The sequence below is a fragment of the Cervus canadensis genome, chromosome 13, assembly GCF_019320065.1.
Source record: "Cervus canadensis isolate Bull #8, Minnesota chromosome 13, ASM1932006v1, whole genome shotgun sequence".
In the NCBI taxonomy this organism is placed as follows: domain Eukaryota; kingdom Metazoa; phylum Chordata; class Mammalia; order Artiodactyla; family Cervidae; genus Cervus; species Cervus canadensis.
This window is the reverse complement of record NC_057398.1, coordinates 55,208,724-55,230,967: the sequence shown is the minus strand read 5'-3', so window position 1 is coordinate 55,230,967 and position 22,244 is coordinate 55,208,724. Positions and strand designations below refer to the sequence as shown.

The 22,244-nt window shown below is 36.6% G+C and overlaps 1 protein-coding gene and 1 pseudogene across 1 annotated transcript in view; both read left to right on the top strand.

The window, feature by feature from the left end:
* The window catches only part of IARS2 (isoleucyl-tRNA synthetase 2, mitochondrial), a 44,610-nt gene that overhangs the window by 13,408 nt on the left and 8,958 nt on the right, over positions 1-22,244 (top strand). The window contains exons 9-15 of the mRNA XM_043485875.1: positions 767-936; positions 1,868-1,958; positions 3,677-3,828; positions 5,960-6,120; positions 17,908-18,010; positions 18,701-18,794; positions 20,541-20,649. Of these exons, the coding sequence (XP_043341810.1) occupies positions 767-936; positions 1,868-1,958; positions 3,677-3,828; positions 5,960-6,120; positions 17,908-18,010; positions 18,701-18,794; positions 20,541-20,649 (880 nt within the window). The remainder of the gene's footprint in view (positions 1-766; positions 937-1,867; positions 1,959-3,676; positions 3,829-5,959; positions 6,121-17,907; positions 18,011-18,700; positions 18,795-20,540; positions 20,650-22,244) is intronic.
* Positions 20,676-22,231, top strand: LOC122452345 (annotated as a pseudogene).

The window sequence follows — 22,244 nt, the reverse complement described above, 5'->3', positions numbered from 1 at the left end:
TGATTACACGATAACAACAACAACAGAAAACTTCATAGATGATGGGTGTGGTATATTATTAAAGGGGCTAGAGTTATGTGGAATATTAGAGTCAGACTTGCCTTTGAACTTGAATTCAGTCATTTGTTAGCCATGTTACCTCAGACAAATTGCCTATATTTTCTTGTTTTCTGATTTGTAAATTAGAGATAATGTTAGCTGTTTTGTACTATTATGAAGGTGAGGTAAGAGTTTATGTTGAGTCCAGTATATGGTGGGTACCCAGTAACTGTCAGGTTTTACTGATCAGATCTTTTCAGGGTAACATTATGAAAAGCAACAGCAATGAGTTCCCACAGAGATAGTGTTAGAACCTGCTGGTCACTGACCCATTGATCTAGAAATTTTTTTCCTCTGTTCTAAAAGGCACATAACTGTACATAAATTAGGGAAATGTTCTTGGGTTCATTTGATTATCTATTTATTTTAATAATTACCAATACTTTAAAGCACTTACAGTACAGCAAGTATTGTGATATGTTACCCAAAATGCTTGACATGTACCAACCAGTTTATCCTCACAGCAGACCTCTGAGATACAAACTGTAATTACTTACATTTTATAGATTCCTGAAAGTCACAGCACAAGTAAAAGGGAAAGCCAGAATTTGAGCCCAGCCTTGTCTCAGATTTTGCTCTTTTCAGCCTGATATCTGTTGCTTTCCTTAAAGAGGTAAAAGAATCGCCATATAAAATAAGTCTCAGTTGTGGTTTTCTTTGCCCACAGGTGTGGATTTGGAAAATGGTACTTGTGCTCATCCTTTAATTTCCGAGAGGGAGTCTCCTCTTCTGCCTGCCAATCATGTGACCATGATGAAAGGAACAGGGCTGGTTCACACAGCGCCAGCTCATGGTATGGAAGATTACAGTGTAGCTTCTCAACACAACTTGTCCACGGTATTGCTTCTCTTTTTTCCTTTTTAATAATTGCTTTTGTAGAGTTGAAGTGATAAACCCTAACATCTTTACTTTTTGATAATCAATGATCATTTTTGTCTTCATAGTTGTGAATTGCTTTTGTGCAATACCTCATTAACTCATACTAATTAAGGATCATTTCCTAGAATCAGCACAGAAATGGCACAGAGTTGAAATTGAATACATAGTAAATGGGGGCATTTTTTTTTTTCCACGTATTAAGTCACATAGACAAATTACTGTCAAGCCCTGAAAAATGGCAAGTGGGTTTTGCTTATGTACATGCATGCTTAAGTTGCTCAGTCATGTTCAACTCTTTGCAACCCTGGGGACTGTAGCCCACCACGCTCCTCTGTCCATGGGATTTCCAAGGCAAGAATATTGGAGTGGGTTGCCATTTCCTGCTCCAGGGGATCTTCCCTGACCCAGGGATCTAACCCACATCTCCTACGTATCTTGCATTGGCAGGTGTATGCTTTACCACTGAGCCACCTGGGATACTAGATAGCTCAAAAGAGCCATTTTTTTCAGACTAAACCATCCTCAAAATTTATTTTACACATGAGTTACTTAGCAAGTTTTTCCATTTAGTTAAAGACAAGTCTCAAAGTCATCACAGTGTATATACACTGCCATAGATCTGTAAGTTAACAGAAGTTTTTAGTATATCTTGTTACTTTTATTATTACATTTTTGGTATGTGCTTTAGTAATACAGTTTGCCTTTGGTGATTTAAGTGTTTAAATTCACAAAGTCTGATTGACTACGAAGTAGTACCTAAATTTTTAGTACAATGAAAGACTCGACTATAATGAGGTGTTTTATACATTATATATTGTTTTGCCAGATATTGTCATAAGATAGAAAGTCTTGATGCTTTATTTTAATTGTTCAGAACGACTCTTTGTAGGATTGTTTAGTGAATGAAGATGGAGTTTTCACAGATGCTGCAGGTCCTGAACTTCAAAACAAAGCTGTTCTTAAAGAGGGAACAGATGCAGGTAAGTCCTGTATATGTTGATATTGTGGTTTTTTTTGACGTTGATATTGTAAATATGCATTTCCTGAGAAGCAGCCAGCAGTAATCTTTGCTGACAATTCTCTCATCTTGCACTTTTAACAGAAGCAAAAAGCTGAAATTATATTTTATTTTGCCACATGGTTTAAAATGGAGTTTGGCACTTTTTCATCTTTCACTTTGAATTGCCCTACTTGTTTAATCAAATCAGGTCAGTCAGCAGGGAGTGGTGTTATTTTAGGACAATAGAGATAGTCATCAGCAGTGTTAGTTTTGTGAAAGGATGAAGTCAACCTTGGGGCTAGATGTTGACTGAATCAAACACTCTCACTCCTCTCATAACTCTTATATCACTTACCTACACTATGAACACCTTTCTTTGCCCACACCATGACTAAGGCCAATTAGATCTGGTATATTAATTCTTCTAGGCTCTTGTCACAAACTGCCATAAATTTGGTGACTTAGAACAACAGAAACTCATTCTCTCGCACTTCTGGAGGCTAGAAGTCTGAAATCAAGGTGTCAGCCAGGCTCTGCTTCCTCTGAAAGCTCTGTGAAAAGGTCCTCCTTTGCCTCTGCCTAGCTTCTGTTGAGAGAAGGCAATGGCACCCCACTCCAGTACTCTTGCCTGGAAAATCCCATGGACGGAGGAGCCTGGTGGGCTGCAGTCCATGGGGTCGCTAAGAGTCGGACACGACTGAGCGACTTCACTTTCACTTTTCACTTTCATGCATTGGAGAAGGAAATGGCAGCCCACTCCAGTGTTCTTGCCTGGAGAATCCCAGGGACGGCGGAGCCTGGTGGGCTGCCGTCTATGGGGTCGCACAGAGTCGGACACGACTGAAGCGACTTAGCAGCAGCAGCAGCAGCTTCTGTTGGCTCCTGGTAATCCTGGCTTTCCTTGGTTTATAGCTGTATCACTGCAGTCTGCCCCCATTGTCCCCTGTCATTGGCTCTGTGTGTCTCTTCTGTGTGTACGCTTTCTTCTTACAAGGACACCAGGCGTTGGAATTAGGGCCCACTCTAATCCATTGTGGGTGGTTTAGTCACATAGCCGTGTCGGACTCTGTGTGACCCCATGAACTGTAGCTCGCCAGGCTCTTCTGTCCATGGGTTTTCCAGGCAAGAATACTGGAGTGGGTTGCCATTTCCTTCTCCAGGGCATCTTCCTGCCCCATGGATTGAACTCACATCTCCTGTGTCTCCTGCGTCACAGGCAGATTCTTTACCACTGAGCTATCAGGGATGTCCAGTGTGACCCCATCTTAGTTGCAGACTGCATCTACAAAGGCCCTGTTTCCAAATAAGGTCACAGTCACAGGTCCTAGGGGCAAGGACTTAGGGGGACAAAATTCAACCCTGTCTACCTGGTTCCTTTGGATTACCTGGAGGCCATTTTAAGATTCATAGTATGAGAGATTGTGACTCTGAATTTGACAGGTAGAGTTCTAGGTGTGTCCTGTCGTCTCTGAGAAGAGCCCATGGGAATGGCATACTTTGGAGCCTGATGAAGGTTTTACAGTTTCTGCTTTTTTTGTTGGGAGGTTCCCAGATTACGCCTTTGCTCCTTGGTAGATGGCCCCTCCTCACTGTCACCGTTGGCCCAGATTCTGTACTCCCTGGGAGTTTAGAGAGTCATTGGGGTTTTCATAGTACCTTTTCACTGTGTCTAATGTAAGTTGTTTTTTGTTTTTTAAGTTATAATGATGCTTCAGGCTGCAAAGAATTTGTTGAAAGAAGAAAAATTGGTACACAGCTATCCCTATGATTGGAGAACTAAGAAACCAGTAGTTATTCGTGCCAGCAAGCAGTGGTTTGTAAATATCACGGATATTAAGACTACCGCCAAGGTATAAAGGGCATCCTGCTGTAAGGGTTGGGTTTCTCATTCCCTCAGGATGAAAGGTTTATCTGTGAGGTTGGGGTAGGGTTTTCAGGGTAGAAGGAATTAATTGGTTTCATAAAATTGTAGAATTTTATGTCTGGAAGGACCTTGGGTTTCTCCCTTCCTAGCACACATGTGGAAACTCATGCTTAAAGAGGTTAATTAGTTAGCTCTGATTTCCTGCCCAGTGTCATGAAAGTAGCATAGAGTTAGGACTTGAGTTCAGCAAATTGTTTAAACTCTCAGAACCTCTGTTTCCTCATCTATATAAAGGTGATAATAACGCCTGCCTCATGAGATAAGTGAATAAGAGTTCCCAGAACAGTGCCTGGCACGTAATAGGCATTCACCAAACCTCTTTTAAAACCCTTGGCTTCCTTAAAATTGAAATCACAATTCATGTGAAAAGCTATTTCTTTGAGCTAACAAATACTTTATAGCTGGCATTTTAAATATTAATGTACTTCTGAGCTCTTTCATTCAATATATAGATGTATCTGTGTGTGTGTGTATCTCATGAATAACTTGATTCTATTAAATGAAAGAGCTCAACTAACATATTTTGCTTTTGTTTTTCAAATATATATTTGTTGACCATGCTGAGTATACAGATATTTTGCTTTACAGCTTGCGTATAGCGTTGCTGTTATTAGTTGGTTCATTTGTTGGCCTGGCAGTTTGGGGCCCTTGCCAGAGCTGTGGAGGCAGTGTATACTTTCTACATTCGTGTAGATTGGAGAGCTGGGCTATGGACTGTACCTTTGTTTTGTTCTGTATTTTTTTTTACATTTCTCTATAAAGCCTGTTTTTCTTACCTGTAAACGTGGTTTGTGACTTTCAGCTCTGCACAGATTTTTGTTGCAGAACATGTGAGTCTGATGCTGATGCAATACGCTGAAGACAAGTTTGTTTTCTTAACTTCTTTATGGAAATTTTTAGTGACTCTTTGCAGAAATAGAGAAAGTAATACACTGTCATGTTTCCGTCACCCAACTTCAACAATAATCAACTTTTTGCCAGTTTTATTTTTATCTACATCCCTACTCATTATCTACACTTCCTACCCATTGGATTATTTTAAAGCAACTTTTAGGTATTATGTTTTCCATAAATATTTCATAATATATATCTGACATTTAAAATTAAAATATAATTTTCATGCCATTATTACCACCTTAAAAAATATTAGTTATTCCTTAACTGAGTCAAATATCCAGTCAGTATCCACATTTCTTCAAATTTTAATCAAAATAAATTGCAAATATTGCCATTCTGCCTGTAGGTGATGCTTACAAAGGCTTTGGGGAGGGGATTTCTGGTCAGATAAGCAAGGAAGCTGTTTAATCATGCTCTGAAAATATAAAAATTCTTTTTTTTTTTTTAATGAATAGAGAGACTTCTTTGTTGAGACTTTGAAATGGAGTTTATCGTGTTTTCACTTACGGATATTTTTAAACATTTTACTATATAATTCTTTTCTTGGTAACTGATAAAGGAAATCAAATGCCAGTAGTTTACAGCTTTTGTGGGGGGGAGTTGGAGGGAAGGAGAGTTCTTGAGACAGTAAGTAAATAAGTAACTTATTTTGAGAAAGTGTTTTCTATGTTGGAAACCATACTACGTAAAATTAGGTTATATTTCTTTCTTTTTTTTTTTAAGGTTATATTTCAATATCCTTATTTGTCAACCTAAGATAGGAGCTTATTTCTTAAACATTTAAAAAAGAATCCTGGAAATCAAGTTTGAATTGAGTTTAACTGAAGTTTAATAATGTGTAGTACTTCTACTAAACCTGTTATTACCAGTTTTGATCTAGGAGTGCTTGGAAATTAGTATAAAATCGCTTGTCACTTCCTTCAAAGGTGAAATCTGCTCTAGATGTTATTTATTAGATCCTTTGTGGCCCTGTTTTAATATCTCCTTGTTTGCTCTGAAATCTATGGTTTTTTTAGATTAGTTTCTGTTTGGCAGGGAGAGTGGGCATGTAAATGCCTTTAAAATTCCAAAATAAGGAACTGTATCAGGATAAAGAATGGGAGTTCTAGAACATTTGTTCTGCTTTCTCTCACTGAACTTGATTTGTGAATCAATTGCAGGAATTGTTGAAAAAAGTGAAATTTATTCCTGGATCAGCATTGAATGCCATGGTTGAAATGATGGATAGGCGGCCATACTGGTGCATATCAAGGCAAAGAGCTTGGGGTGTTCCAATTCCTGTGTTTCATCATAAGACAAAAGATGAAGTCTTGATCAACAGGTAGAACTCTTTCAAAATTTTTCAGCATTTTAAAGTGAGTCGTATTTTCTTCAAAAATCAGAAAATAGTGGACTATGGAAAACTCTTGATATATGTTAAATAAAATAGTCTAAAATGACTATCTTTTTTGGGGGAGTAAAATACAAATTCCAAAAAGATCCTTTCAGATGGGTGAAGTTTTAACAAATACTGGATTATTTTCAGTATTGATACTCAGAAGTAAAGGCATTGACTTTTTTCCTTTGAGAATTCATTATTCCTGACTATGTGCCTAACACTGTGTTGGAGTAAGGTGTCAGGAACCCACAGTGAGCAGATTGAGTGACCCAGTGTGTGATTTTGATGTAGGAATCAGTGTCAGTCTTTCACTGAGTCTACTTTCACTCTCAGAAGTGGTGTTAGGTAATTGTATAGATAATTTAAAATTTAAGAAACTGTAAAAAAAAAGTTATTTCTTCTTTTTTTGCTTAATTTTTTTTTAATTTGGAAAGGTAATACATGAACCTAGTAAACAATTCAGAGTCAAAGAGCTTATACGATAAAAAGAAGTGTTTTTTTTTTTTTGCTAGTCATACACTAGACCCTTTTTTGAGGCAATAAACAAGACTGACATGGTCCCTGCTCTTATTGTGGTAATAATCTAGCTAGTTTATCTTATGGTAAATTAGGGTAGCTTTCAGGATTGTTACTGTTATTAAGAGATGTGGAAAGGGGAATATTAATCATTTCTTTTGGGAATATATCCTGAATTTTCATTTTTTTGGAAGTAATTTTGTTTCAAATTTTTTTTACTAAGTTATTCTGTAATATGAACAAAGAGTTTGACTACATTTTGGGAAGTATTTTCATATTTCATCAGTTGAGGATCCAGTGAAGATTTTGAGGGCATGGAGGCAGCAAGTAATGGAGAATTCAGGAGATGACAGAGGGGGGATGTGCCCTGCCTTGGGCTTCAACATCATTTTTGTAAAACGGTTGTGTTTTTCATTGTCTACATTATTAGTACTCTATGCATGGTATTTTTATGAATATATGTATTTTAGTTTTTTTTTTTTAATTGTTGATCCCAGTGTTTTGTTTTAAATTACCTTTAGCTGCATATCAGGTAGTTCTGAGTATCCTTGGTGTGAAGGTTCCTTTTCACTTTGAAATATTCTTGTATCACTACTTCATGGATAATCTGACACCTTCTGGCAACATGGATCAGAGAGAACTAAAGGATTTGCTTTGAACCCAAAATAGTTTGTTTGCTTCCTTCTTAGAGGATATGGCATTTGAGAAAGGCCTTGAGAATTGGGCAGGAAATGGGGGAAAGTACTTTGCAAGTAGTGGTATTAGAAGCTGAGGACCCAGAGTGGCGAAAACACAGCATGTGTAGGAACCGTAATGGGGGTGCAGGGTGTGTGTGAGGGGAACAGAAAGATAAACACCTAAGAAAGCTTGACTGGGGCAAATTGAAGTGAGTCTTGAATACCAGGCTAAGGAGTTTAAACTTTTAAGTAGGAGTGAGGACTAAGAGTATATTTTAGGAAAAGAAGCTAGAAGTTAGAGATCAGGAAGTGATTGTAAGGTTATTGCAATATTATTACAATTTGGAGTTAAGACTCTTTGACCTAAATATTGTTGCTTATATTTTTAAAATTTACAGCTTGATCACATAAAAACTAGTATCTTATTTCCCCTACTGAGAATTAACGTTGAGATAAATTTACACAAGTATTGCTTAAATTCTTTACCAGAGAGTTTTCCTTTAAGGAAATGTTTATAAAAACACTGTGAGTGTTCCTCATTCTTTTCTGCATTTAGAGAGCAAGATTTTTAGGGAGTTTCCTTGAAGTGATTGAAGTGTACCAATTGTACATATTAGTAAGTAGAGCAAGCTGGTTTATTTGACCGTTTAATCACTACAATACAGTGGTACATAGGTCAATTGGTCAATGACGTAGGTGAAATAAATGTGAGCTTTGTCAGAAAAAACAGGCAGATTTTCTTTAGGAATAATTTGTGTTTTATTTACAGTCAGTATGTTTACATGGTGAGTAACAGATTCTTTTCTCTGCATTGACCTTTGTGTTGCTCGTGTGGTATACTTGATTTCTGATTTTGGAGTTGCAGAGATGTACAGAACATTGGCCTACAGAAATGACAGACAGACAGTCACACTGTCTGTCAATTCATAGGTCATTTTCCTGTACACCATTTCTGAATAATAACTCTAATCCTCTTCCATTTTTGGTCCTTTAAGTGACGTAACAGTTGATTTTTTTTTAATGGATGTTAATTCTTAATTATTTGTCAATTTTTAAAGACTGCATGAAAGGATGTCTGTGTTTTTTTCATGAATGAAGTGAGAATCAGGTGACCATGATTTTTTGGTCTTCCTTGAATATGCCTCTACATTGCAGTGAGTTGGCAGCCATCAAAAGTAACAGCATCTCCACTGGAAATTGATGCACAGTCCACATGGAGTTGCTGTTACAATCGATGACGCCATTAAGGTCATCAGAAGGTTCCCTCCACTTTGCAGGATGAAAGTATAAATTATCTCTTAGGTAGTTTCACAGAAGAAAATCTTGATTTATTCTTTTCTACAGAAGTTGAGAGACTGATATGAAACTTTGATGTTTAATTTTTATTTTGAATTAATGTTCTCATTTGTACTTTATATTCATATTTGTATTTTCTCAAGAAATAATTCCACTTTTGACTTTAGTATCATTGATCATTTATCTTAATCTGTGATATAACATCTTTATAATTTAGGTGGAAATCTATTACTAATTAGTAAAGACAATTACTCTTAGCATAATAAAGATAAAATATAGAAACTAGGAAGGAAAAGAAGTTATTAAATTTCCTTTCATTTTAGAACATTTAAGTGTTAATGCAATAGTTAAACATGCATTTAGGAAACTTAACCCCTGATTTACAGAAATTATGAGAAATTTCATTAGAAACATGCAAGGAATTTCAAATTTGAGTGTTAGATTTAGCTACCTCAAGTTTTTGCTCATGTTAATAGTAATGACTTATTTGTGAAAAAGTTTGATAGTATTCATCAAATAAAAATTTCTCCAAAATTGTTTTCTGTCAGCTTCAAAATATAGGATTAAATTAAAAACAGACACCACCCCAAATTTCTGGAATTAAATGTAGTAAATAAATATGAAACATTTAGCCTCTTACCTCATTCTTAATTCCTGTGACTTCCAGAAGAAAAAATTATTATAGTCCTTAGCATTTTTGCTTTTATAAAGACAAAATGCAGGGAACCGAAATGACAGCAACAGTTTCTTCATTACCTTGTAATCTTAGTGCTGTTTGATTTCTAGTAACATGCTAAATAAACTTCAGCCCAGTTGATATCGAAGTTCAGAATGATTGGTTGATGTTACAGGGGCTGGTTCTGCCTAGTTCATTTTCACAGATTTAAACCCAGGAAGGACACATAATATGTGTATTTAGATAAGGCCATTGCGTAAAGTACAAAGTTTTATGATGGACTTATTGCTTTATGAAGAGCAGCATTAAGATGGAAGCATAGAGATTATGTAGTGATAAGTGGTTTCACCCACTTTTATTAACAGTAATTTATACTGATCTTTGGGTTATAAGTTAACTGTGTGTTTGTGTTAAGTATAGCATTTTATTAACAAAGGGGGGATTTCTTATATTTCAAAAGACAAATTTTGACTACTTCTTATGTTCTGTTTTTCAGAAGAATATCTAATATCACTAGAAACTGTTTTGAAACTTTAAAGCACAATCTCAATTTTGTAATAAAAAGTTACACTTCTAAGTATTTATCCTAAGGAAGCAAAAGGACTAACATCTCTTGTATATAGATAGACAGATAGATAGATAAATGTAGGGATGTCTAATACAATTGTTTATGAAGAAACATGAAAAAGAAGAAATAAAGTCAATTTTGGAAGAATTAATGTGTAGCCATTAAAAATTAATAGGTAGTCATTAAAAATGGTAGCTTATTAGCTCTTTTTTTTTTAACGGTTTTGATGGATTGTTTAATGTAATAAAATAGCTACAGGAAAAAAAGTCTAGAACATCATATTCTCATCTTTGTAGAGCTATCCCAAATTCCTCATGAAATTATCCTCATTTAATTTCAGTTTTGAAATTAGAATTTTATCTTCCTTACATTCCTTAGGGAGCCGCTAAATAATTACTAAAATCTGAGCTTATCAGCAGGGGGAGTTAAAAATGAGAATCATCTGTCACAGACTTTAATCTAAGCACCCTAAGTAGCTTAGCTCTTAATGGTTGCCTGACTCCTTCTGTATGAAAATCGAATAAATGTAGCCCATCCCAGCCTTTGGCTGTTTCTGTTTTTGTTACAGTGCTGTAAGGAGCACTTTCTGAGCACTTAAACAGCATTTACTTGTATTTCTCACCCAAATTGTCTTTTCAGATTTTGTTTGAATATTAAATTTATCTTTATTTTGCAATCCACTGTAGTCATCTCAAGTGTGAAGGTTGTATGTGCTTGTTTATTTTTATTGCAAATTTTATTTTTAAAACTGCCACAACTTTTTTGGGACATTCAGACCACCAGAGTATATAGGTCAGGAGAAAGTTCTCACTTTGTTATACCAATTCCATGCACTTAAATTTTGATTTGTTTGGATTATGAGAATGTTTTTAATCTTTGAAATCTACTTTCTCATTTGTTATAAATTTTGTTCAGTTTATATACTCTAATTCAGAGTTGTCTTTATTTTCCCTTAAAAACATATGTAATATAGTTTTCTAAGATCTCAAAATAGAGCTAAGTTGCAGAAGAAAATGCCTGTTAAGGTACATTTAGTACATCATATTTTTATATTTCATGATAAAAAGGAAGGAAGCAAGTCTTGCTCTAAATATTAGTAAGACTTAGTCTATTAATATGGCAGAGCTTCTCTCCCCTCTTTAAAATGCTTTGTATTTGTTTTCAATACACTGGAAAAAAAATTTTTTTTGTTCATCTGCATATGTTGGGAAGAACACAGAATAGTCATTTTCTTAGTAGTATGTATTTTATTTATGACAGCCTTTTTGAAATTAGATTTTTTAAAGCTACTACAGGATTATTTTCATTGGTGTAGATAACATTGTGTGGTTACGTCGTTTTTAGTAAGTATTATTAGGTAAACTAAAAGAAAAACAAAACTTTCCTTGTCACTGGAATGGACTTTTATGAGTTAAAAAGTATATTTGCAAATAAGGTTTACATAATACAATACTAAACTTCTTATATTGGACCATTATTTTGCATATGTAAGTGAACTACCTATATCTTTATAAGAAAATGTAGCAATTAAAACTTCAACTTTAGTTAGGCTAGAAGTGGTTGACTAAACTTGATGGGATTCTATAATAATAATTACCTTAATAACATGTCAGTTGCAAAATTGAAATCTTTCTTTGCTGTTGTGTATTTTTTGTTACAGACTCTCTAAGATACTTGAATATAGTTAAGTAATAATTAAAATATAATTCTGAAACTTCATTGAATTTATCTGTGATTTAGCAATATAAAAAGTAATTTCATTATAGTTGGATTAGGCATTCTGAAATGGATATGTAAATATCATCTACAGTTGTAAGGAGACTAAAATATTAGGACTTTTTTCTGCTTTAAGAATAAAAATTTTCTAGCCAAGATGTGGAAGTAACCTGTGTCCATTGCTAGAGGAATGGATAAAGAAGATGTGGCATATATAGAGAGTGGAATATTAATCAGCCATTAGGAAGAATGAAACAGTGCCATTTATAACAACATGGATGGACCTAGAAATTATCATACTGAGTGAAGTCAGTCAGACGAGAAGGAGAGATACCACATAGCATCCCTTATATGTGGAAACTGAAAAGGAATGATACAGATGAACTTACAGAACAGAAGCAGACCCACAGAAGCTGAGCTTACAGTTGCCAGCGGGAGGGGTCGTCCGGGAGTTTGAGATGGCCGTGTACACCCTGCTGCATTTAAGACGGGCAGCCGTCGTGGGCCTGCCGTGCAGCACGTGGGACTCTGCGCGAGGTGATGTGGCAGCCGGGCTGGGAGGGAAGTGTGGGGGAGAGTGGATACACGTGTGTATGTGGCTGAGTCCCTTCACTGTTCACCTGAAACTATCACAGCATTGTTAATGGGCTGCACCCCAGTACAAAATAAAAAGTTCAAAAGAAAACATAAAAATGTTCAGATAGTGTTCTTTCTCCCAGCGTTTCCCAATACTCATAGAAGCTGAAGCTCAGAAGAGTAACATGATGTGTTCCTATCAGTATCTAGTAAGTGGCAGGTAGACTCTGGTCTTTGGACTTGGTGCTTGCTGTCAGCGCACTTTTCTCTGGAGGCTTCCTGCTGCCCTGATTTGTCTCTGGTTCACACCTTCATCCCGCATGGGTAGTGAGGGTCTTTTTGCCTTTGCTCAGCAAACCCGGGAGAAGGGGAGTATGAGTTCACAGATACAATGTTTGTCTTCATAAAAGAGTTAGAAAGGCTGAAAGTGAAAGTCATTCAGTCATGTCCGACTCTCTGAGACCCCATGGACTGCAGCCCACCAGGCTCCTCTATCCATGGAATTCTCCAGGCCAGAATACGGGAGTGGGTAAGCCATTCCCTTCTCTAGGGGATCTTTTCAACCCAGGGATCGAACCCAGGTTTCCCTCATTGCAGGCAGATTCCTTACCCTTTGAGCCACTAGGGAAGCTCAGAAAGGCTGAAAGGAGAAGTAAAGCAGAATTGAGCCGTGATCTGGGAGACAGTTTCAAGGCCTGGCTTTTAATTGTGTTATTTCCTTATTAGGCCCAGGATTTAAGAAACCCCAAGGCACAGAACAGTTTATCGGTCACTTTAGCCATTTTTTAATGAATCCAGTTAGAGAGGCCTTATAAAGTCCTTTTGTTAATAAAGGTATACACAGAAGTGTATATATATGTATATAAAACTTGTTGTATACACACAAAAACTATTTTGAGTAATAAAATCCTAACATCATGGCAACCCACTCCAGTATTCTTGCCTGGAGAATCCTTTGACAGTATCTCTTTTTTGTTCTAAGAGTAATAGCATTAGGTTTATTCAGATTTTCTATTATAGTATATTCAATTTTCTTAACTGATACAGTGTTCTGTGCAAACTATATAAAATAGTAATATGTAACTAAATATTGTCATATAACTAGGTAGTTATTGCACAAAGTTTTTATGGCCTCATGTCACAAAAAGTTTATCTTTACTGTTAAAAGTCCATATGAAATGTGTGACTATATTAGAAATATGGACTTGTGCCCACTTACACATTCTTATGATTTATAATTTCTTCAAAATAAATGTGGTAGCATCATACTTTTTCAGTCTCTTCTTTGAAGTATAACCGACTTAAGTATTTTGGTTTTCAATTTGTAGAGCATGTTTAATTTATAACACCCATTTGGTTTTTGCCTCCCACAGCAATTTTTCATAAACATTTCATTTTATCTGAATTAACAGACCTAGAGAGATTTAGTGACTCATAGCATGTGGTCATGATTAGTAACAAGTAGATCCAGGTCAAGAACATAGAAGTTTTTTCTATCCACTCCTCCTTCCATTTCTACCAACTCTTGTGGACCTGCATTCTTAGTTACTTGTGTTAGTGGAGTGTGGTAGAAAGGAGGATAATTCAAAAGTTGGCTTTAGTGTATGTACTTTAATCTTTAAATATTAATACAGATACGTGTCATACGTGTTTTGGTAGTTGGTTAACAAAATTAACTGTCTAAGCTTTCCTGACTTCAAAGAATCAGTTTAAATAATAGATAATGGGCTTACATAATGCCCATTAATATGTGCCAGACACTGTTGTAGGCATTTTACATATAAGCTCAGTTAATATCTATAATAGCTGTCTTAATGGTACTGTTATTATTTGCATACTAAGGTACAGAATATTGAGTGCTTTGCCCAGGGTCACATAGCTAGTAAGTGATAGGGTCAGGAATTAAATGAAAGTTCTCTGGCTCTGGGGTCCATGTTCTTTTCTTCAAATTTATTTTATTGAAGTATAGTTGATTTACGATGTTGTGTTAATTTCTACTATATACCAAAGTGATTCAGTTGTGTGTGTATATGTATACACACACACATTCTTTTTCATATTCTTTTCCATTATAGTTTTTCACAGGACATTGAATCTGGTTTCCTGTGCTATACAGTAGGACCTTGTTGTTTACCCTTTCTATCTATAATAGTTTACATCTTACTAATCCCAAACATCTATCCACACTCCCCTCTTTGGCAACCACAGGTCTATTCTCTGTGTCTGTGAGCCTCTTTCTGTTTCATGGATAACTTCATTTGTGTCATATTTTAGATTCCATGTATTAGTAGCATCATATAGTATTGTCTTTGTCTGACTTACTTCACTTAGTATGATAACGCCTAGGTTCATCCATGTTGAAGCAAAACGGCATTATTTTGTTCTTTTTTATGGCTGAGTAATATTGTGCGTGTGTGTGTATATGTGTACCACATTTTCTCTATGTATTCATCTATTGATGGATATTTAGGTTGCTTTCATGTCTTGGCTTCTGTAAATATTGCTCTATGAACATAAGGATACGTGTATCTTTTCAAATTGTAGTTTTCTCTGGATATATACCCAGGAGTGGGATTGTAGGATTATATGGCAGCTCTATTTTTAGTTTTTTGAGGACTCTTCACACTGTTTCCATAGTGGCTTCACCATTTACATTCCAACAGTGTAGGTGGGTTCCATTTTCTCCACACATGCTCCGTTTTCTTGACCATTATATTCTGTGACTTGGTGGAAAGCAGCTAGGGGAAGTTGTAATGTCCATAAAACATGTGATAATAAATTAAAAGTATATTTTTCCTGTGAGAAAATTTAGTGTAAAATTTTCCCTGTGTTTAATTTTCAAATGATTTATAACTGTGTATCTTTATCTTCTGAAAGATATAATCAGTTTCAGTACTCATTTGATAGGCATTTATTGGCTTTCTTTTGTGTGTTAGGCATGCACTAAGTTTTACTGGATCATCTCATTTAGTTTGCAGTCATCCTGACAAAAGTAGCCAGGATCCTATTCTACCCAAAGCAATCTATAGATTCAATGCAATCCCTATCAAGCTACCAACGGTATTTTTCACAGAACTAGAACAAATAATTTCACAATTTGTATGGAAATACAAAAAACCTCGAATAGCCAAAGTAATCTTGAGAAAGAGAATGGAAACTGGAGGAATCACACCTGCTGACTTCAGACTCTTACTGACAAAGCCACAGTCCATCAAGACAGTATGGGACTGGGCACAAAGGACAGAAATATAGATCAATGGAACAGAATAGAAAGCCCAGAGATAAATCCACGAACGCTAATGGACACCTTATCTTTGACAAAGGAGGCAAGGATATACAATGGAAAAAAGACAACCTCTTTAACAAGTGGTGCTGGGAAAACTGGTCAACCACTTGTAAAAGAATGAAACTAGAACACTTTCTAACACCATACACAAAAATAAACTCAAAATGGATTAAAGATCTAAATGTAAGACCAGAAACTATAAAACTCCTAGAGGAGAACATAGGCAAAACACTCTCCGACATAAATCACAGCAAGATCCTCTATGACCCACCTCCCAGAATATTGAAAATAAAAGCAAAAATAAACAAATGGGACCTAATGAAACTTAAAAGCTTTTGGGCAACTACAAAGGAAACTATTAGTAAGGTGAAAAGACAGCCGTCACGATTGGGAGAAAATAATAGCAAATGAAGAAACAGACAAAGGATTAATCTCAAAAATATACAAGCATTCTCTCCCTGCAGCTCAATTCCAGAAAAATAAATGACCCATCAAAAAATGGGCCAAAGAACTAAACAGACATTTCTCCAAAGAAGACATACAGATGGCTAACAAACACATGAAAAGATGCTCAACATCACTCATTATCAGAGAAATGCAAATCAAAACCACAATGAGGTACATTACACGCCAGTCAGGATGGCTGCTATCCAAAAGTCTACAAGCAATAAATGCTGGAGAGGGTGTGGAGAAAAGGGAACCCTCTTACACTGTTGGTGGGAATGCAAACTAGTACAGCGCTATGGAGAACAGTGTGGAGAGTTCTTAAAAAACTGGAAATAAGACTGCCCATATGACCCAGCAAATCCCCTTTTGGGCATACACACTGAGGAAACCAGATCTGAAAGAGACAACGTGTCACCCTATCAATGTTCATTGCAAAGCACTGTTTATAATAGCCAGGACATGGAAGCAACCTAGATGCCCTCAGCAGATGAATGGATAAGGAAGCTGTGGTACATATACACCATGGAATATTACTCAGCCATTAAAAAGAATTCATTTGAACCAGTTCTAATGAGATGGATGAAACTGGAGCCCATTATACAGAGTGAAGTAAGCCAGAAAGATAAAGAACATTACAGCATACTAACACATATATATGGAATTTAGAAAGGTGATAACGATAACCCTATATGCAAAACGGAAAAAGAGACACAGAAATACAGAACAGACTTTGGAACTCTGTGGGAGAAGGTGAGGGTGGGATATTTCAAAAGACAGGTATGTATATCTATCTATGGGAAACAGATCACCAGCCAGGTGGATGCATGAGACAGTGCTCGGCCTGGTGCACTGGGAAGACCCAGAGGATCCGGGTGAAGAGGGAGGTGGGGAGTGGGGTGGATTCGGGATGGGGGAATAAGTGTTAAATGCTATGGCTGATTCATTCAATGTATGACAAAACCGCACTTGAATGTTGGTGAAGTAATTAGCCTCCAACTACATAAAAAAATTAAAAAATAAAAATAAAAAAAAAAAAAAAAAAGTAGCCAGGATCACTAAAATGCGGGTTCCACGATGGTGGGAATCTTATCCGCCTTGTTAACTGCTGTAACTCTAGTGCCTCAAACAGTGACCAAGATGTTCGAGTACTCAGTAAATGTTTTTGAATAAAAATTGTACTATTCGTCTTAACAGAAGGGACAGTCAAAACTTAGAGAGGTACTTGTGTGTGTCATGTATATAAAAAGGAGCAGTTGGGAGATAAGCCTGGATACCTGTTACCAAAACCCATGCTCTGGTACAGCATGGCCTCTTATGCAGAGTTTGGATTCAGTCCTGTAAGCAGTGAGGGGACACTGGAGGTTTCTGAGACAGGGTTGGTGTGATAAAAGCAGTTTTAGGGATGCAGAGATGTATCCTGTAAATTAAATTACATGTGTCAGGTAAAGGAATGAGAGTAGGGGAAAAGTAGGACCACTGCACCAGTCTGGGAGCAGGCAGAGAGGGTGGACTGGTATAGTGTCTGAACAAAGAACAGATAGTACCATTTCAAGGTGGAGCTGACAGAATGTGTTGGCTTAATTTGAGCAGAAACTGGAGGAGGTAGGTAATTAGGAGGTTTTGAATATAGGTACTTGGATAGAAAATAGAAGCAGAGCAGTTAGTAACCAAAAAGGTATCAGGAGATATCCCTATTTAAAAAAACATTTTTTTCCTTTTTCTTTTAAGGGCTACTTATGATCAATGTGATTTCATTTATATTGAATTTAAGATGACAGTAGGAACTGAGTAATCAAATAATTGAAGATAATACCACTCAAGTTTGGAGGAAAGATAGGAAAAAATGTCCTGCATATTGGGAAAAATACCATGCAGATAGGAAAAAAAATATCACTGCTTTTTAATTTTTTAAATGTTCCATATTAACCACAGTAATTAATTGAACAGTTTTGCTTTGTCCCCCTGAAAATAGCCAAACCATCGAGTATATTATTAAACTAGTGGAAGAACATGGCAGTGATATCTGGTGGACTCTTCCCCCGGAGCAACTTCTTCCAAAAGAAGTCTTATCTCAGGTACATTTCCATTTGTGCTTAAACAGCCTTTGTGTGTATTGCATGATTTAATGACAACACGAGAGGTTCTTGGGAGTTAAAAAGTAGTGATATTATCACGTCAAGTTCATGAGTTTAGTCACCATAAACCAGGAGCCAGAGCAGTTTGAGAGTAGACATTTTGATTTCACGAGAGAAGCTGGGTGTTCAGTGGAGCAGTAGAGGCTGAGGGGGACTTGCTGTCTCCCTGAGGTCCAGGGTTGATTGTAACCGCTCTGTTGGCTGAGTAGAGACACATGTGACTGTGGAGGAACAGTGCCTAACACTGGAGCATCAGGGACTTCATAGGACTTGAGTTCAAGTTACCTGATGGCATCGCACACCAAGAAATCCAAACTGGAAGATAATTGCCAAAAAAAATAATAATTAAAAAAAATAAAAATAAAAAAAATAAAAGCAACTGTTACAAAAAAAAAAGAAAATGAACACAATTTACATTTACATTAATACATGTATAAGTGGCCACAAGCACTTGTACATGTAGATGAAGTAGTGAAGTAGTTGTCCCTAATGGCAAAATACTTAGCAGAATAAATGTCAATGTAAAATGTGAATTTAATGGTTGTATTTCATTTTCTTAAGACTTTTTTTTGGATATTAATTGTATCATGATCTTTGTGTAATTAAAATGTTTTTACGTTATCTTATTAGGTTGGTGGTCCCGATGCTTTGGAGTACGTGCCAGGTCAGGATATTTTGGACATCTGGTTTGATAGTGGAACTTCATGGTCTAATGTTCTTCCAGGTAATCTAAAACAAGAGGTCTATTGCCTGTCAGGCAGTTTTGAGAATAAATAAATGCTATCAGAAGAAATCTATAATTAAGAACTTTTTTTTTTTTTTGCTTTATTTGAAAGTATATCTCCTCCTATAATATAATTTTAAACCTGAAAGAGCTGCTGAAAATCATTTAATCCAGTGTGTTCTAAACTTTTTTCTGAAATGAAATTTTATGTAGAACCATGATACATAAGATAAATAAAGGTGGGGATTTTTTTCTTCCTCCCAGTCAGCTCATTCTCCTTGACCTCCTTGGCAACCCCAAGATACTGAGTTCTGTAGAACCAAGTGTGGAAATCACTGAAAGAGCCTGACCCCCTCATTTTTCAGAAGAGGACATGAGATTGAATTAGAGTCAAATTAGATGGTGGTCACACCGCTTAGTGTCAGACTAGAACTCGGGCACCCTGCTTTTCCGTTCTCATTCTTTAATTCTCCGTTACCTTCTCACAACGTTCTCCCCTCTCTCCACAGACAACTGATTTCTACTTGCTCATGGTTAGGGTAAGCTTTTGGCTCCATGGATAAAGAGGAAGCAGAGGTTGGGCAGGAATTAGAAGGGAGTAGTATCAGGCACATGAAGGGTGTGTTTAGATGTGAGAAGATGCCTTCAGGGATACTAAGTGAAAGGTGAGAGGTAAAATGAAATAAAGCTTGTCCTCACTGAGAGGTTACAGACAGGTAACCGGGAGGTTACAGGGATGAGGTGGTTTCCTTTCTGGAGCAAAGGAGTGTGGGAAAAGGGCTTGCGTGCTCCGCTGACCATTATTGAAGGGATTGAGCGGGGTCGTGGTCGGGTTTTACTTGGGCTCTCCTTCTGGTAGTAGGCCTCATTATTGAGGGGACATTAGTGTGATTCTAGCAGGTAAATGTGTTCCATCGTTTGGGCCTTTCTTTCCGCCTAGGAAATTTGAGAAGTGAAATATGCATAAATTCATGTTCACTCTGTTTTACAGCTAAAATGTACATAAAAATTCATAATGATCAAATATAAGTTAATGTATAATATGATTTCTATGTAGTAATGTTCAGTTACTATTTCATATGTTTCTCATGTCATACTCAAGAGAAAATATTGCCAGTTTAGGCACTTGGTTTTCCTAAGTTATATTGAAAATGTTAAGCAGATAACACTCCGTAATGTTGGTAGGTAGGTTAAGTAGTGTTCCTACTGTGTTTGGGGTAACATTCTGCATTTCAAAATAGCATGTGTCATATGTGAAATAGTGCTTTTGAAGTGTTTTTCAAAGTTCATCAGCTGCTCAGCCTTGGTGGGATAATACTGATTATAAAAACTCCCTTCTAGAGTTACTCTGAGAATTAAATGACAACAATAAAGTTATTAGATACTCAGCAAATAACTGTTGAATTAATAAAAATAGTAGTTCATTTTCATAAAAGATTTAACTGGAAATACTGATCATTGAGAGTTATTATGAATTAGTCCCTAATTTAGATAATATTTTAGCTGTCTGTTGTTTGGAAGATCACACTGCCAAGTTTATTTTATCTTGATTAATAAATTGACAGTGAAGGTAACAGCTGACATGAATGTAGTGTGGCCATTGGGTGTAGCATGACACAAGAAATAGGTAACATGATTACTTTCAATATTTTGATAAGTATTCATTTCCACTTTATAACTTTAATTGACTTAAATTTCTGTTTTTTTGTTTGTTTGTTTGTTTTGTTTTTCATGTTTATATTTGAGGTACTGACCAAAGAGCAGATTTGTACTTGGAAGGAAAGGACCAGCTTGGGGGCTGGTTTCAGTCTTCTTTATTAACAAGTGTGGCAGCAAGGAATAAGTCACCTTTTAAGTAAGTATTACACCTGAGCTAAACAAGTGAGCACACCTTGAGTATTTCTGCTGAGTACTTGCCAGTGTGAAATAATATGTGCTGACTAATATGTATATGATAAAACATTGCCCTTAATTAGCTTACAGTCTTCAGTCTCATGAGAGAAATAAATTTGAAGTAAAAAAAAAAACACAAAGGAGACAGTAATACAGAAAAGTCCTTTCACTCTGATGCAGATCATAACTCCCAGGAGAAGTAAAACTGGCATTGACTGGAGTAGTAGAGAAACCCATGAAGAGCTTGACCTTTAAATATGGTAGACTCGACACAGCTGGATGTAGAGAGGATATTCTAGTTTGATTAAGGACAGTCTTGATTAGATACCCTTAATGTTTGTAATTTCTGCAAGTGGCTAATGAACTGAAACATTTCTTCAGTGAATTTTGTTAAATTACGGGGTTCTTATTTAGTTACAGATAATAGCTTTTCCTTATTCAAATATGTGGATAAAGGTTCTATCCAGAGGGATTCTTAAATGGCTTAAAATTTTTGCTGACAATGAAAACTCTTCTTAGAGTAACTGGCATGTTTATGTTTCTAGTATAACATGCTTTTAAAAGTCGATGGAACAGTAGATATATTTCTTTCAGATTGCCTTTTTGAACAAAGATAATTTTTTTTAAGACATACTTTTTCTTGGTTAGTTTTAATGATCAAAATCAGTACATTATAGATGATCAGGAATCAACTGTGTAGTGAATATAAGCATAAAAATTTTTTCTGTGTATAGAGAACTTAGTGTTTAATAATCAGGATAAGGGAGGCTGTCGGCCGCTTCAGAATGAAGCTGAACATCTCTTTTCCGGCCACTGGCTGCCAGAAGCTCATTGAAGTGGACGATGAACGAAAACTTCGTACCTTCTACGAGAAGCATATGGCCACAGAAGTTGCTGCTGACACTCTGGGTGAAGAATGGAAGGGTTATGTGGTCCGAATCAGTGGCGGGAACGATAAGCAGGGTTTCCCCGTGAAGCAGGGTGCTTGACCCATGGCCAAGTTCGCCTGGTACTGAGTAAGGGGCATTCCTGTTACAGACCAAGGGGGACTGGAGAGGGAAAGCGCAAATCTGTCCGGGGTTGCACTGCGGATGCCAATCTGAGTGTTCTCAACTTGGTCATCGTGAAAAAAGGGGAGAAGGCTATTCCTGGACTCACTGATACTACAGTGCCTCGTCGCCTGGGTCCCGAAAGAGCTAGCAGAATCCGCAAACTTTTCAGTCTCTCTAAAGGAGATGATGTCCACCAGTATGTTGTGCGAAAGCCCCTAAACAAGGATGGTAAGGAACCTAGGACTAAAGCACCCAAGATTCAGCGTCTAGTGACTCCACGAGTTCTGCAACACAAATGCCGGCATAATGCTCTGAGAAAACAGCGTTCTAAGAAAAACAAAGAAGAGGCTGCAGAATATGCTAAACTTTTGGCCAAGAGAATGAAGGAGGCCAAAGAAAAACGGCAGGAACAGATTGCCAAGAGACAGAGGCTGTTACTTTTAGCTCAGAAGCTCTCTGAGAGCTTCTACTTCTGAGTCCAGTCAAAAATGAGACGTTCTAAGAG